Source organism: Branchiostoma belcheri, unplaced genomic scaffold (assembly GCF_001625305.1).
Source record: "Branchiostoma belcheri isolate BF01 breed outbred unplaced genomic scaffold, Haploidv18h27 scaffold18, whole genome shotgun sequence".
Taxonomy (NCBI): domain Eukaryota; kingdom Metazoa; phylum Chordata; class Leptocardii; order Amphioxiformes; family Branchiostomatidae; genus Branchiostoma; species Branchiostoma belcheri.
Genome location: NW_017803268.1, coordinates 1,955,756 through 1,973,043, shown reverse-complemented (window position 1 = coordinate 1,973,043; position 17,288 = coordinate 1,955,756). Strand labels below are relative to the sequence as shown.

Here is a 17,288-nt window from a genome sequence, read left to right as displayed (position 1 = left end):
TCTTGATTCTGAAGGACACATCCTCCGAAGATTTGACTCCACCGCGATTGGGGGAATTTCGGTACGTTGTAAGAGAAATATTATTCCTCAAATGAAATTTGCCAGGCGTATCTAGTGTGTTGTTGTTTTGCTGGGGAATTTTCACACTTTTTGGTCCAAAACTCAGCTGCCTTGCCTGTTCTTTTGCACCTCATACCTCTTAATATTCAAGGGAACATCACCGGTGTAAAATGGATGTTTCATTGCTCAATTTTCCAGCAGCGAAAAATCAGGACATAGGATCGGTGGAACTCTGGTAAAATCACAACAACCTGACCTTAGGCCACACCAATTTAATTTCTTGGTTAACGGATTCGCCCCCTTCATTTTTTTTTCTGATTTGCAAATAAAAATAAAAATTCAGAATCAACTGTAAAATGCTCATATTTTGCCCTGAACAGTTGAAAACAGTCCTTTTCATCCTAGTTGTTACAGTTATTCCATCTTCCAATGCAATGGTGTCATTAAAAGTTCAAAATTCATTGTTTAAATTTTGAACCAGCCTGGTGTGTTGACTTCATGGCTCCTATCGTACCATTTTGGACCATAATAGGATGCCTAGGCCTTTTTATTTTTTCATTTTTTTCGCCCGCCCGCTCCATTATTTTTCTAGAAAAATCCGTTAACCAAAAAATTAAATTGGTGTGGCCTTAGAAGTTACAATTACTCAGGCCACTTTTCAACACTTAACTTCAAACTACCCTGCGTAGTGCATCTGGTATTATAGTATACATGATATATAACATCTAATTTGGTCAATGGTACATCAATATTTTCACAAACACATTTGCTTAACAAGCACCAAATGAGGCCATGGAATTCTCTCTATCTTTTGCAATGTGCCTGTAAATAGAATTGCAGATATGCCGATTATGAAAGCACTTAATGGTGGTACAATTTGACGATACATTACGAAAATGTACAATTCACTTAAATAATTTATAATGGATACTGTGAGGAGGGCAGTGAAAGAGCAATCTACTGTGGTACGTCTTTCAATCTAAAAATATTTTCTTTTTTGGAAAAGTAGTTTCTGTGTCTTTTGTAAGAAGGAAGTACCCTGTTTGCTAGAATTTTTGTCTTGGCACAAATATAACTTCTACTAAAGAAAAAGCTCCTTTTCCAAAAAAGCAAGAAGAAAAACAAATGTTCACAAAATCCTTCAATATTGTTTTGAAATAAATATAATCCACCATCAAATCATAACTTCACAATTCTGAGCATTTGACAACTTAACTGATTCACCTTGTCATCTTATCTACTGCAACAAAATGTGATGACCATGTGTTAATAACAACTTTTTTTTACCCACAATACTTGTTATGTACAGAATATATATATTTCTTCGTCTACAGACATATTACATATATAGAATTTTTTCCATTTTTTTCCACCTATGTTCAGAAGTCACTTCAGTGAGAACAACATCATATTCCTTCAATTAGTCGGTTACACATCAACCTATATGTTCATGGTGCCACCAATGTGAATTTCCCATACACAGAAATATCCATGTACCACTATAATTCATTTGTACATACTGTACATACTAGTAGTACTGACTATCGATACCCAGAATATATTCGCCCACTCCGAAGTAGTACACCATCTGAGCGATACCGAAGAGCGGCGCAATCACGAGAACGCGGCACCACGCTCCCTTCATGAACGCGGACGGTCCCTCCGCCACCCAGATTTTCTTGGCACAGTCCACGACGCCGTTGTAGGTTTGCTCACCCTGAGCTCTCTTCAGGACCTGGATTCTTGTCTTCACAACTAAAAGTGGGGAAATATCAGATATTTCAAATTAGTTCTCTTAATAGTCTTATGTAGCAATAAAAAATTCAGCCTTCCTGTGTAGAATAAAACTTGCATTACTATAAATGTACAGTCAAATCTTGGATTCTCGTCTTCACAATTAAAGGTGGGGGAAAATCAGAGATTTAAAATTAGTTTTCTGATCTAGTGATCAAAAATCTGTTCTTCTCAAAACTATACTTATGAGAAGTTATGTAGAATAAAACCTGTCATAAAAAGTGATCATTCGAGAGAATGGTATAGAGAAGTGACTACCACAAACAAGTTTTGTAATGCTTCGAGGCCATGAGAAAATACTGTCAGTAACCTAGGGGACACCAAAAAGTGGCTCAATACAAGAAGATTATTATACAGAGATGGTAACTGATACAAGTTTGACTGTACCAGTGACCAGGTGGTCCTTTTGTAGAAGTGTTCACTTCATGTAATACAAGTTTGGCCATGTACCAAATGCCAGGTGGTCCTTATAAACAGGTCACTAGTACAAATTTAACTGTAAACCAATAGCCAAGTGCTCCTTACACAGATATGGCCACAAGTTTGACTATGTACCAATGGCCAGGTGATCCTTATGCATAGGTAGTTACTGATACAGGTTTGACTGTACTTTGAACTTTCAGAAGCACATAAACTGTTACTGACCGTCCATCGGGTTGACCAGTACGGAGGCCATACACCCGGCCACACAGCCAGAGGAGAATGACCAGTAGAAGGGTGAGGTGGCCGCCCCCTCTGGCTTCCCCAGGTGGTTGAGGTGGGCGAACAGTGGAAAGTAGATCATGGAGAATGGAATGTCTCTGTACGGGGAGGGAAAATCCACAGTCAAAAACAGCACAAGCTTATCTGAGACATAAAAATAAACAGTTGTATTTATTGTGTACAAAATTGTCCCTTTTCTGTATCCAAGGTAGCCTCTGTCAATTTGGAGAATATTTTCTGAATTTCCAGAGCACCATGTTTGAAATGTTGCTGAAGGTGTCACTGATGGAAGGTAGCGGATGCTACCTGAAATGTCTGGCCGTTTCCAAAATCATATCCAGTTGCTTGAGTGACTGCTTTTTTGCACATCATGTTTGTAGTTATGACTGTCTATCTTTGAAAAGCCGGGGTATTTCCACTTCATAACTATTAGCAACTTGTAATTTGGCAAGCTAAAAGAATACATTTTGGACGAAAGAATAGAAGAATACCAGTGGACAAAAACTGAAACACAGTATTTTGACTTCTCAAAGAGTCCCTTACTTCAAAGAGTTTTTTTCATGCTGATCCTTCCAAATGTCCCACAAACAGAAGTTTACCTGAGAAGTGTGGCCCCTGCTCCTCTGTACACCCCGGATAAACCTTTGGTCCTGAACAGGTCGTACGCTATTCTCAGTGCCGACATCCGCTGGGGCGTGGCCGCCATGGCAACGGCGCTAAAGGCACGGCTGGGCGCCGCGGAGATTCCCCCTGCAGAAGACAATTGAGGACCTTGACCTGTCGTACCTGTAAGAGGGCAGATTACGTCTTAAAACTAACACACTGCATGTGGCGTTTCTGGAAGACACGTTTTGAGATGTAAATTTAGAGATAGGACTGTGGTGAGGAAGGTTTAGAGGGTGCACTTTTGTGCACAATCATGCAATACTGTGCACCACATGCACAAAACACTTTACAAATGGGTTGCAAAAAACAATAGAGTGGGTAACCAAACACGTTTTAAGATGTAAATTTAGAGATTACACTGTGAGGAAGGTTTGGAAAGTGCACTTTATTTTCTCAACAGTGCAGTGTGCATTCATGCAATATTGTGCACCACAAAACACTTCACAAATAGGTTGCAAAAATACAAGTTAACACTTTTCATGCTTTTGGTGGTGAATGAAAAACATTCAAGAAGTTCTTGAAAGCAGCTTGAAAAGAGTGGAAGGTTCACACCTCAGAATTAGAACAGAATGTTAGAGAGACGGATTTCAGTCCAAAAGAATTTTGCAGTTTCAAAGATCATGCCAAACTGGCCACATGCAATGCCAGGTATATTTCTACTCTAATGTCTATGTCTTGCTCTACAAAATACAGTTACACCCACAAGTGCTAGGCAATCGTTTTAGCCCGACACATGCAGAATTACATGCGTAAGGTGGGAATTGTTATTCTTACCCACAATTTCACATTCCCAGCAGCAATAACAGGACAGAACACAACTTCACATATTACTAGTCAGTGTTAACACTGTGTTGCAGTTATGTTATCTTAAAGTCTCAGAACAATGAAGAGAAAATTCTGAGTAAAGACATTCAGAGAAACACCAGTCATTTAAACTTGGAAAGACATCTTAAAGTTAACTATCTTAAGATAGTTGCTACCGTAATATAAAATAGAACAAAGAATACTTTTTCAAACGACCCTGTACAAGTACAGTTATAAACCAGGTGACCACTCATGATCAAGGTCATTAAAGAAAATTGTTGTCCCTATACAGTCGAACTTGTACTAGCAGTCACCTCTGCATTATGAGTGGTCACCTGGCCATAGTGGTCACTTTTTGCTGGTCCCTTGAATTTTTTGGTTGGACTGTATGCAGAGGTGGTCAAAAGTACAGACTTTGAACAACCCAAAATACAAGGCTTCAAGTTGATAACATTTTCAAAATCCCCAGTGTCTTTCCAAATTTTAAATGATTGGTGTTTCAGGAAATTTCAGAGGTTAGCAAAAAGGCTAAGAAAGTAAAAAGGAAGGAACAACATACTTATTCTGCCGGCATCCTGCAGCGTGATTTTGAGCATCTCCATGGGGGAGGTGATGATCATCTGACACAGTCCAGCACCGCCCCCTGCCAACATCTCCCGGTACAGCGGGAGCTGGCCTCTGCAGGGCAAAACAACAAATCACAATGTCATTAGCATGAAAGCTCATCTGTGGTGGTAAATTCCATAATGAAGTTTTGATACTTTTGGTCGACACAGCAAAGGCAACTGTGAAAAAAACACACCAAAAGTACAGATTTCAGACTTCTGATTGACACTACTTAGGTTTTTTTTTTAGTTCAAGTTTACTCCATTTTCTAGAGTTTGACTTTTTGAGATCCTGTCAGTCTTCCCCACCCATGTGCATGTACTGTCAACCTATTCTGTCATCCACAGACATACAAACCCATGGCTCAGTCAGCAAAAACAATACTTTGCAGTACGTGGAAGCAACAAGGTACTCAGAGACAGCAGACTAAGCTGCTCAATTTTACAATAAAACGTGAGTATATCATATATGTGCTAGAAATTATAATGTATATATGGACAACAAAACTTACTGTACATTCATTTATTTTCATAGGGATCTAGTTTGTCAAGTTGATATAATTCTGTAGTACAGTAGTAATGCATATTTGTGGTGTCATGAATTTCCTGTAGAAAGGTTTCTATAAAAACTATGAAAATAAAACTATTGTGAAAATGTCAAGATGTACAGTAGGCCACACCAATTTAATTTGTTGTTTCTCGGATTCGCCCTGTCCATTTTTTTCTGATTTGAAAAAAAAAAAAATTGTTCTAAATCAACTGCAAAATGCTCAATGAAAAGTTCAAAATCTATTGTTTTAATTATAAACCAGCCTGGTATGTTCATTTTATGGGTCATATCATAACATTTCCGGCCTTCATGGGGTGCCTTGGCCTGTTTTTTTATTTTATTTCACCCTGTTGCTTCATATTTTTTCTGAAAAAATCTGAGAAACAACAAATTAAATTGTGGTGGCCGTAGGATAAAAAGTTTCCGTACTTGTCTGTTCGCAGGTAGAACCTGAAGGTATCATTGGCAGTGAGTTTGATGGCTTTCTCCGGCGTGATCAGCACCAGATTAACCCCCGACCCTGCAACGACATGGCACAACAACTGTCAGCATCACCGGCAGCAGTGGGAGGGTTAAACAACCACAAACATACCAACAAATACAGCTTAGTGTCTACAGGAAAAAATGTGGTCTCCAAATATACAACTTTTTGAAAAGTAGTCAAATACTAAAATCTCTTTGAACTTTTGTCATGCCTTGTTTAAATTTTCATGCACTACAGAAAGGTGTAAAATAAAGGTTTTAAATTGGAAAAAGAACTTATAACAAACCAATATGATAAAAGAAATCAAAATATATTTTTTTGCAGTTTGGTAAGTTGCACAGAGAAGTAGCAATTTGCTTTTTGTAATAGCAACTAACCACCTACTAGTATCACCTTTATAACATGGCAACTACCTCTACTATATGGTGTACCTGTACAGGCACATGGTCGTCTAAAATAAGAGGAGAAATACTTGGCATGGTGAAAATATCAGAAAATATTTAAGATGGAGCTTTGAGAGTAGAAGGACAGACATAAGGGATGGGACAGGTGAAGGAAAATGAGATGGTATTATAGCACAGGTCACAATCATACACTTAGCTTTAAGGGCTCATAACTGAAAAGACTTCTTTTTTTATTACTAAAATGCTCCTTCCAGGCTGGCAAAATAAACTGCGAAACGTAGATTGTGCCAAGCTAACAAAACTTTGGTAAGGTAACAACTTTATAAGTACCAATATTTTCAATATAAAAGAAGAGAAGCTTTGGTTTTAGTAGCCTTTACATGGTGACCAGTTATTTGAAAAAAAAAATACATCATTTGCTAATGCCAGCAATTTATACAACTAAAATTTTGCAAAAGCAAAATCATGAACTATCCCGGTATCAAATGAAAAAAAAATCTTTTGCTCCTGCCAGCACTTTTCTTCCCATGTCAAATTTGCAAAAATGGAATATAACACAAAATGAACATTTTCTAGAACAGTAACTCTTTGGTAAGTTTGTTTTTCTTTTTCAGCCTTCTCAAATAGATTTTGATGAACAAATAATTCTGTGGCACGCAAAGCATTAGCAAAGAATTTAGCAGGGCCAGCATTTGTGAATGATGTGTTAGCAGTTGGCTAAAGAGAGAAAAGAAACACAGGAGGCTTAACACATGTCTACACATCCATACATACATACACTGGTAAAGGAAACAACCATTCAAAACGGCCACAAGGTAAAAGCTATGTGCATGTGGGAGATTCAATGCACAGTTCAGTACAGATGGAGGAAAACGTTACTGTGTCAAAAACTTCGCCGTCTGCCGATGATCGAACCAGCGCGGCGGGAGACTCAATGTCCCTCCGCAAAATTCGCCTCTGCAAGGTGTAAAACATAGGGTTGCAACAAAAACAGACATTCTCTACTTTACATTATTTACAGAGTGGTCAAGCTTAATACAGTGGATACAGAGGATAACATTTCTATATTTCAAAACATTTCTTTACAATACATTTGAGAGTGTTCTGAGAGATTTAAATTTCCAAAAAGCATCTAAACTTTTTTCCCTTGAAGCTTGCACCACGAAAGATGACCAATGTTTTCTACAAAATTTTTTCATCTTCCACAAAACTTGTTTTTCTCTTCAGAATACATTTGAAAGAATCCTGGAAAATTGCATTAAATTCTAAAAAAAATTTATCATATCTTTTCGAATATTAAGTTCTTGCACCATGAAAGATGGCCCATGTTCTACACAGTTCTTTATTATTTCTGTGAAAATACAGTACATTTTTAAGGCTATGATAGTCTGTTTACAAATCCTGTCTATCCCTGTACCCACTGTGCACAATTGTTTCATAACTATAAATAATAAATGTATATGCTGTGCAGTGTTGTGCCATTCAACAATAGAACTGAAAGTGAAAGAACACACTAATTACACATAACGGTTTCTATTTTAGTACAGAAACAGAAGCGTTTCTTTACAATGTTTGAATAATCTTACTGTTGTCAAATTTTAGAATTCCTGACATCCCAGAAATGCTTTAAGGTTTAAATAAATGAGGTTCTTCCATAGTGCACTAATGATAGAATGGTACAACACAGACAATCTGTTGGTAATACTGGTGTAAGTTACCACCTTGTTACATGTATATACATGTATGCATAGACTCTATGCCATTCTTTTGCGTAAGACAGGGGAAAGAGGCAAGGACACTGACGCAAGAAAAAATGCAGCAATCTTTTTTTTTTTTTGTCAACAGCGTAATTATCATAAATTACAACAGTGCAATTTGAAGCAAACAATTTACATGCAAGCATTGCAACAACAGTCTTCAAAACATTTCTGTTCCTCCAAAACAATGATTTAATAGTTAACATGTTTTGATGCAACATAAATATGACGAAGAAATTTTTTTGATACGAAAGGATGTGGAGTAAGAATCCGACTAAGAATCTAACTGAAGGTGGGTAGGGCCTAAAAATTGTACCTATTTGCCCCTTTTGGATTTTCAATGAAAAATAGCAACATCCTTTTATTTAATGCAGAACTCCCTGAAAAACAGGCGATTAGAACATTACAAGCCAAAGGTCGTGGCAGAGGTCGTTCCGGATAAGATCATCATCATCACATTTGGTCATGTGACCTTTCTGTACCTTTTTGACATTCCCCAAGCGTCCTGCCTCTTTCCCCTGACTCCGCAGAAACAAAAAACTGCAAAACAAGCTGATGGTTTGACAAGGTGACGTATCCAAAAACCACACTTATACACACCACAACTTCAGGAGAGTGGGAAGAACAGAGGTGGTTCTATACCTTTGTACATGCCACGGAATCCCTCCTTCCGGAATGTCTTGACAAAACAGTCCCGCCTAGGAAAGAGAAAGATTCATGTGAAATTGCTCCAGAAAAGAGATTGCAAGGAAAGATGAGGTGTTACTAGTGCTGTGTTTAGGTTCAGGTCTGGATTCAAGTCCAGAGGTTTAGGTTTAGTTCCGGACTCATAAGTCCAGACCTAAACCCATGGCATATACAAAATTGCATGTTGGCAACCTTGCAATGTTGTATGGGCAAGCATGGAGGCCAACACTTGAAAATACCCGATGGCAATGTTTCTTTCATTTTGCAGCACAGATTATGGAAAGAAAAGGGGTATGTGACATTTTTTTTGTAATAAGTCTGGAATCTGTTCTTGACTTCTATTTTTTTTTTGGATTTGAACATAAACATTTTACAAGTCCGGAACCGGTCCAGCAAACTGGTACACAGCACTAGGTATTACTTATTCTGATACACCCGCTGGTATTTTAAACACAAAACACTTAAAGATAACCTTCCTTTCTATAACCAAATTTGTAATTGTTACAAATAACATGCTACACAATTTACACCCCACACAAATTACAGGTGAGGAAAAGATTAACAATGCACGAATTGGAGATGCAGGGTTATAAAGAAACCATAATTATATTCTTTTCAAAGGCTGGAGTTGAAGTGTCCAATTTTTGGGGGGTTGGAACCTGTTTCAGAATGATATCTACCAACACAGACCAAATTTCAAGCTACAGTACTGTATTCTTGACTTACATATTCTTATACATCTTCTGTCCATCTTTGCTTTCTTGGTTCTGTAGTCTGGTCTTGACCAAATCAATAGGGAAAACACAGGACACTCCCACAATCCCCGCTACTGCTCCGTTGATGAGTTTGGCTGGCAAGCTGGAATACGAGAAAAAATAAAAACTTCAATCATGTCCACGCACAGTCAGAGCTCAAATACTGTAAATCACTTTGCGGTAGCCAAATTTCGTGGTCTGAGAAAATGGTCATGTTCGCAGAACTAAATGTTCGTGGTGATGGCAGGTACAGGAGAAGGAAGTCGGCAAATTATTTTGCGGTAGTGATAAATTTGTGGTACCGAAGTGACTGCGAAAATATTAAAAATACTGATTGTGATTTACAGTATGTATGAATGGACAGAATTAGACCTTGATGCTACAAGGACTGCACCTCACATTTGCTGTCTGCTTTCTGTTAGCATTACATTGAAAGCCAGCTCAGGAACTAAATACAAATGTTAAAATTTGGGCCCTATTTTCACTAGATGACAACATTGATTTCATGACTAAAATTCATGCGTAATTCAAAATTATGATTAACATTTAAAAGATAACACATCAAACAAAGTTTCAAAAAAATTTTCTATAAATCTGTTTAAACCTTTGGCTGTTCAGGGGTTGCAGTCTTTAGTGGAAAGAGAGCATAAACAAAATCTTATTTATCATTTTAGTAAATTATTTGTCTGGAAAAACTCGGATCCAACGATTACCAGTCAGTAAAATCAACCAGTCTGGAAAACGGAGCCTGGTAAAATTTGCTGCCCTGAAAAATAATGCACACTACAAGGTAATAAAACAAACGTACACGGTACAACATCGAATAAACCTTTACCTGATCTCCTTATCGGCCATTAAAACCTGCAGACGTTCCCCTCGCCGCCTACAAATCTGGTTACTACTGTCCCCGGGCTTCCTTCTCAGCTAGAGTGTCTTGACAACCGGACTGGAATAAAATTATGTGACGCGGAAGCCTTCGTGAGCCCGTCTAAACCCAGCTGATGCAGAGCGGGAGGAGATTTACGTGTACGTCCGACGCTGACGTCAATCCGCAAACCTCGTGGGAATGTTTTTTTATTACCTGGAAAGGAAAAGGAAGATGACCTGGCGTAAATTATTGATGTCGCGTCAGCAGCTCTATTAGGTGAAAACCTGTGATTTTCTCGTGACCCATTTATTTATGTAGTAGAACCAGTCTAGGCTGATTTAGTCCTACTCACTCAAGCCTTATAATAAGTTATATGTTGTCTGTATACCGTGTTCAAAACATACAAGGGAGGTTTTGCTACAACGCAATTACATGGTCCTGTGACCATACGTAATTTGACCAAAAAAGAATTCCTCCTTTCATGTATGCTACTTAGTAGTTTCAACAACACTATAGCTCTACAATGTTTTTAAGAACTCTCTATTCATTTATAAGTCAGTGGTAGTACAAGTAATACTCAGTAATACATGTAAGCCCACTGAAAAGCCCATACAAGCTGGTGATATATGTTTCTAATGAAGCACTGACAGATGTTAGCAGAAAAAGCTATGGCCATTTGGCAGCCTGTCAAAAAATACATGACTACAAGTACAACTACGCAAGTGTGCACTATCTGTCAGTATCTTGCCCTTCTATATATCATGAAAAACTAAAAAAAAAACATCATTATACACTTGGCAACAACAGATAAAGGATACAAACCAAGGAGCTTTCTCAGAAACGGGTACACTTCCAAATGACACCACTTTCTAGTTGAACTGCTTTACAACTGAGGCCACACCAATTTAATTTCTTGGTTAACGGATTTTCCTAGAAAAATAATGGAGCAGTTGGGTGATAATGTAATAAAAATAAAAACAGGCCTAGGCATCCTATTATGGTCCAAAATGGTACGATAGGAGCCATGAAGTCAACACACCAGGCAGACTGGTTCAAAATTTAAACAATGAATTTTGAACTTTTAATGATACCATTGCATTGAAAGATGGAATAACTGTAACAACTATGAAGAAAAGGACTGTTTTCAACTGTTCAGGGCAAAATATGAGCATTTTGCAGTTGATTCTGAATTTTTATTTTCATTTGCAAATCAGAAAAAAACGAAGCGGGCGAATCCGTTAACCAAGAAATTAAATTGGTGTGGCCTAAGACTTTACATGTCTATAATGGATGAATATGTTAAAAGGAATGTTGATTGATAATCACATGGTGATCAGCCTATTCTAAATGTAGCAGAGGACAGTGCCTAAGGCTCAGATACTAGAATAGTCTAAACCCATAAGTGCCTGGCAGTTCTCCATATGTGACAAGTCAAGGAAGGTTATACATGCCTTACAAGTTACAGCATACTAGCCTGGATGCCAGACCCATAGCACACTAGGCCCAAAGTTATCCAGTACTTTGGGTGTGCTATGGCAGGGCTCAAAATTAACAGTGTCCCGATGGCCACTGACCACCAAATTTTTGGCCGGGACAACTAGAAAGACACTTTGGGACATTTTTGGGACAACAGAACAGCAATCAACATCAGAATGTCAGTCCTTCTTTTGTCTATCAGGCACATCAGTCCCAGCTTTTGGCTCTGGAAAAGTCCCCCCCCCCAAAAAAAATTCCTGTCTACTCTGTAATTATAGTGCGCCTGGGAGTCCGAACGTAAGCAAAATAAAGTTGACTTCAAGTTGAAGTCATGTACATTGTAATACTTCCCTAAAAACTGGTTGGGACAGTTCATCTTCACTTAAAAATTTATTTTTGGGAGAGTGCTGGGACAATAGGAAGAAAAGGTAATTTCGAGGCCTGTATGGGTATGGCATCTAGGCTACTGCATACTGGAGTTATCTTCAAAATGGGTGGTGCTTGCATTCAGCTGGTTCTGAGTAGTGATAAGGCATAGCTCACATGTACTTTTTGCTAACGTGGCAACCATATGTCATTCCTGCTTATCATCAAAGATTTAAACCACTATATGCACAACATATGTTAGAATCACAGTCAACATGGCTTCAATATACCGTGAAGTATTTTCTGACTTATGTAACTTGAATATTTGATGTCGACCTGCAAAAAGGCATATTTAGATCAGCCCCCAATGCTTGTAATTTACAAGCAGCACAGACTGCATGAACAGAATAGTGATGATGACCTTGTGTGACTGCAATCTGGAAAAGCCCCCCTCCCAAGGCCACTTCCTTTTATTGCAACGTCATGATCATCAGTCATGTTATTCATATACGTTGTACCGGTACATGACTGTGATAAAGCATCTGATGATCTACATGTGACTGTGTCGTATCAAGGATTTTTCTGGCCTCCATTCAATAACTTTAAAACTGACCATGACAGAGTTCCCCAGTATGGGAAGAATGCTGCTATGTAAATGATCCTTTGTCCAAGGTCACTCCATTATTCCAGACACACAGCACATAGCAGCAGGAACATGACCACTGTGTCAACTAACCTGGAAACCAGACCCCTGGCTGTGCCTCTTTTCTGAACTTATGACCCCCTTCACAACATAATGACAATTCAAGATTCAAATTGGACTTTCTCTATTCTTCATCCCCCCAAAATTTATCTTGATACCTGCAAAGCAAGGGAAGTCTTATCAATAGTTTGTGTTACAAATGAAAAGGAAAGGTTTTGAGAAAGGCAAATTTGACAACCCTAGTTAGGATAGAGAAGGATTCCTAACTATACTCTCCAAGCAGAGGTTGGTGGGAAGATTGTGACCTTTCTATCATATTATGTGCCCCAAAGCACCCCGCTTTCTGTTGAGTAGTGACAGAATTACTATCTTCCCTACCAACCTCTGCTTGGAGATTATCCAAACTACACAACTGTAGATCAGTCTGGAGGCCTGCACGTGATGTCTGCATTTTCCACCACACTGGGTCTATTCACTAACTCACTCCTAATGTCAGCCAGGTGACACACACAGGTTCACATTCCATGACACTGTTTATCAGTGGAACTAGTAGTTCATTGTATTGTATAACGTACAATGACAGCTGTTCAACAAATGTAGTAGAATTTTCAATATAAATCTTTCTTTCACACAACCAAGCTCACAAGACTGGCAAGAACAAATAATATCACAATGAAGGGCAAGACAAAGAACAAGAGAAAGAGGGGGAGAGAGAATAGACGTAGACCTGAATCTGTATATGTAACATCTGTATAGCCAGTATAAATGCCCTTCGGTGTAACACACCAGCTTCGCAGGCACGCAGCGCGGCGGCAGCTAGCTATATCACACCGAACAACTTATTAAGATATAAGAGAGAGAAAGAAGTACATACACAGGGTTGGACAAGTTTTCAAAAATCCACTTGCCATATCGGGCAAGTGCCTAGTCATTTCCACTTGCCCGAACCAACTTTTCACTTGCCCAAAATATGAAGTATTTCTATGCATTTTACTAGGAGAAAGGAAATTATTTTATTATGATAGAGTTTATAATATTGGATGCTTAATTTATCAAAATTGTTTGAAACTTGGTCAAAATGCTGCAGGTGCTATACTTTGCATCCAAAAAATTTACTTGCCCAATCGGGCAAGTCCAGGGGGATATTCACTTGCCCGAACAGTACTTTTACTTGCAAGTGGGCAATGGGACTTGTCCAACCCTGCATACATGTATAGAAATGCTTCAAACCTACGCCACATATACACCAGTCAAAAGAGAAATGCAGATTGCCTACAGATGAAACCTGCTTTTACTAAGGCCATGTTGATTTGATAGTCTGTCATAGACTGAACTGCCAAAGAAGAATAGAATAGTTGATTTGATTATATGGATGACATCCTCTGGGAACCCCAAAATGGATGCGAGCGTGCGAAAAAAAAAAAAAGCTTGGCCAAAAAAAAGTTGCTTTCATTATGAAATCTATGTGGTTTTGAAGGTTGAACAAATGATACAGAATTATAGTTTGGTGAATAATCTAGTCTTCAAATTCATTTCTTTACATATTCGCCTTTTTTCGTTTGATTTTGGCATTCTACAACATTGATATCTGCCTAGCATAGCAAAAAAGCTGTCCAAGGAGACCAGGCAAGGATAATATCTAGAAAACTATACCAGAGTCCAGGACCTATATAAGGGACATGGGAGGTAAAAAGACCTACTGACTCCCATATGACCCTAGGTATGGAATCTGGGCTATGTGATAGTATGTCAGGCCTCTGGGTTGCATAAGTGGACTTTGGTTGCACTGTGATAAAAATGGACAGTATGAAAAGTGCAAGAGGACACTGGACAGGCATGCACTGTGGTAACAGTATCTAAACTCAGAGGATATTCTGCTGTCCCTAATTATAGCATGACAACCTTGACTATTGCCTAGTTTAGGCCTCTGGGTTTCTACAAAGTGGGTCAATGTGACTTCAATCTTTCTTTCTTTACTCTTTGCTGACGGCCTGCAAGGGGGGGTCCCGACAACGCTCTACGCTGAATTCGGAAACCTCTCGATTACGTTTTACGATAAATTCCAAGTGGCTACAACACATTACGTAGAATTAAAACGCCGAATACGCTCTACGCAAAAATATTACAGCGGTCCGTCTACACTCTACGTAGAATTAAAACGGCCGATTACGCTCTACGGAAAAGGGCTTGTGGGCCCCCTTTGCTGTTCTGGGAATAGTAACTGATGTTTGGTGGGAAACATTCTAGACAATTTCTTTTAGCCCTTTAAACTTACCAACCTCAACACTTATAATTCTTTTGTGTAACAGTAAGGTGCCACATGGAATGTTCCAATAAACAAGTGAATTTCAACTTCAAGAGGAACAGCACCAGTACCAGTCTAGACTGTGGATTACCAAAGTACATTTCATTTTAGCTTCTTGTGTAATCTTAACACAAGGGGGGTTTTGGTGGTGTACCTTGGCAGAAATTGAGTCAACAATGTGTACCAGACCAGCTATGAGGAGCTTTTACTAATCTAGTAGTGTTGACTGTAGATAGTTGCAGGTCGAACACAACTGACTACTAGTAGGTAATGGAGCGAAGACTTGTGGACATATTGGATCTGTAGTTTCCCATTCTGGAAACACACGTAAACACTAAGCAGCCAAATCACAACAAACAGTAACTATTTTGAGTCGTGGAGCTTCAAATTCGATAGCCTGGGTGCTCGGCTCAGTTTTGTCGCTGACTAGTATGGACTACCCAGGCCTAGAGCCTCGGTGGAGGTGATCTTTTTTTTTTATGAGGGCGACAGGCGAAAATCAATGCGCGCGGATGTCATCCATAAAGTTAAGTTGGTGTGGCCTAATGCAGTCCGTATGGCAGCAAGCAGGCCCACACCCCCTAACAGCAGTACCAGTCATAGGAAGTGCCACGTAGCCACTTGCGACAACAAACATTGTACATTGACCTGTCAGTGCCAAATGGTGGTACCTGCTGACCCCAGCTAGAGTAATCTCCAAGCAGATCTTTCGGTGGCCGCAAAAGACAGTAGTTAAATTGGAGCCTGCAAATTGGCCAGGCAGTATCCATTGGTAACCCTTTGGTGGCTAATAATGGACACTCCTATGGCCAATTCAATAGATAGTGCCTTGCCACCGTATGATCTGCTTGGAGATTAAGCTAGTGGACATTAGTAGGGCAACATGACACCACTGCACAAAGTCCAGTAGGCTACAAATTTAATTGTGTGCTAATAGTCCTAGTTACATGTATGCCTTGCCTTGTAACGTGTAACTATGACTATTAGCACACGATTTACTACCTAGTAACAGCACGTTTCTGCACAAGAGGACTCTATACTACTGTAGTAAAAATACTGGGTCTCTGAGGCCAAAGTTTGAGTACAAAGTTAGGGGGCGTTACCAACGCCGCATAAAACTGTTCTTGCACATGTAACGTTACCTTTAATTACAAATCCCGCAACTCTTACCAAATTATATGACCAAGCCACCAAGGCAAAACTTAAAAACGTTACGTTATACATTGTACACACAAATGAACTCCATTTTTCTAGGAAAAACGAGAGTTTGCCAATGATACAATTAATGCATTGGGAGAAAAAAAACAACAGGTGGTGACACCTTTACAAGTTGTTTCTAAATAAAAAGCTGGGCATGGACTGATGTGGGGTATCTTTTGCCTTGTTGTGGTACCTCTAACTGCATTCCAACTCCGTAAATAGTACAACAGCAGGAATAGAAAGAAATCTGTGCACAATCTGGAGCAGAAATTTCACCAATCTGTCCTTCACCTATAACTCATATAGGTCATGATGACCCCTGGGTCAACTAAAGTTTAAAAACCAGTTCACTCTGATCTGTAACATCTGTGATATTTCTAGCACATGTGTAGCTTATTATTCTATCGAAATCTAGTTTATTCGTGGATCACTTATGGCAAAACAAGACAAAGAAATGGGAGGCACAAAAAATTATGCAACTTTTTTAGCATAATCAAATTTTCCTGCTAAATCGGCTTACGTGTCAAAAGGGGGCATTTTTTTTTTTGCTTCGTAAATCGGCAAAAAGAAAAGAAATTCCTGTCATAGTTTGCCTACAGCAATTTATAGAGGTATTTCCTTGTGAAATTTATGCAATATATAACGACGAAAAAGCATAAAATCCCATTAAAATCATGAAAGCAGACATCGGACCACTTTTGTTGGGAGGTCAAAAACACCTTCATGGTTGAGTGCACAGGAAACTAACGGTAACCTAATACGGCACAAAGGTTGCTCTTGCCGCGGGCTTTTTCCGGATATCACGACAAAATTAGCGTTGTGTGTTTGCATGAAGCTGCACGCATATGATGAGTCCGTAATATTGAGGAAAACGGGACCCCAAAATCCTTAAAATTTACCTGAAACGAAGCCGCCCCCTTTCTCCCTTCCTCCTCTCTTCGCTGTTGGCATGAAGTGTGGACTGAGCAGGACACAATATATATACAGATTACATTGACCAATCAGCAAGGAGAATGGGAAGGAAGTAGCCAATCAGCGTTGGGGGCGCGGACCTTATCCACCAATCAGAGATAAGCACGCCGCGTGATCGTCACATGCACAG

At 39.1% G+C, this 17,288-nt stretch overlaps 1 protein-coding gene across 3 annotated transcripts; it reads right to left on the bottom strand.

The window, feature by feature from the left end:
* Positions 1-626: 626 nt before the first annotated feature.
* On the bottom strand, positions 627-17,162 carry LOC109467443 (mitochondrial glutamate carrier 1-like). 3 transcript variants are annotated; one of them, XM_019765424.1, is made up of 10 exons: positions 17,086-17,162; positions 10,104-10,349; positions 9,240-9,371; positions 8,469-8,524; positions 5,611-5,701; positions 4,586-4,704; positions 3,156-3,342; positions 2,500-2,654; positions 1,938-1,957; positions 627-1,795 (listed from the first exon to the last, which is right to left on the bottom strand). In XM_019765424.1, the coding sequence occupies exons 2-10, from the start codon at positions 10,121-10,123 to the stop codon at positions 1,589-1,591; spliced, it is 987 nt and encodes a 328-aa protein (XP_019620983.1). In that variant the 5' UTR covers positions 10,124-10,349; positions 17,086-17,162; the 3' UTR covers positions 627-1,588. The 3 variants fall into 3 exon arrangements, with proteins under 3 accessions (XP_019620983.1, XP_019620982.1, XP_019620984.1); XM_019765423.1 differs by lacking the exon at positions 1,938-1,957 and having other exon boundaries at positions 627-1,815; XM_019765425.1 differs by lacking the exon at positions 1,938-1,957 and having other exon boundaries at positions 627-1,815; positions 3,156-3,306.
* Between the last annotated feature and the right edge of the window lie 126 nt (positions 17,163-17,288).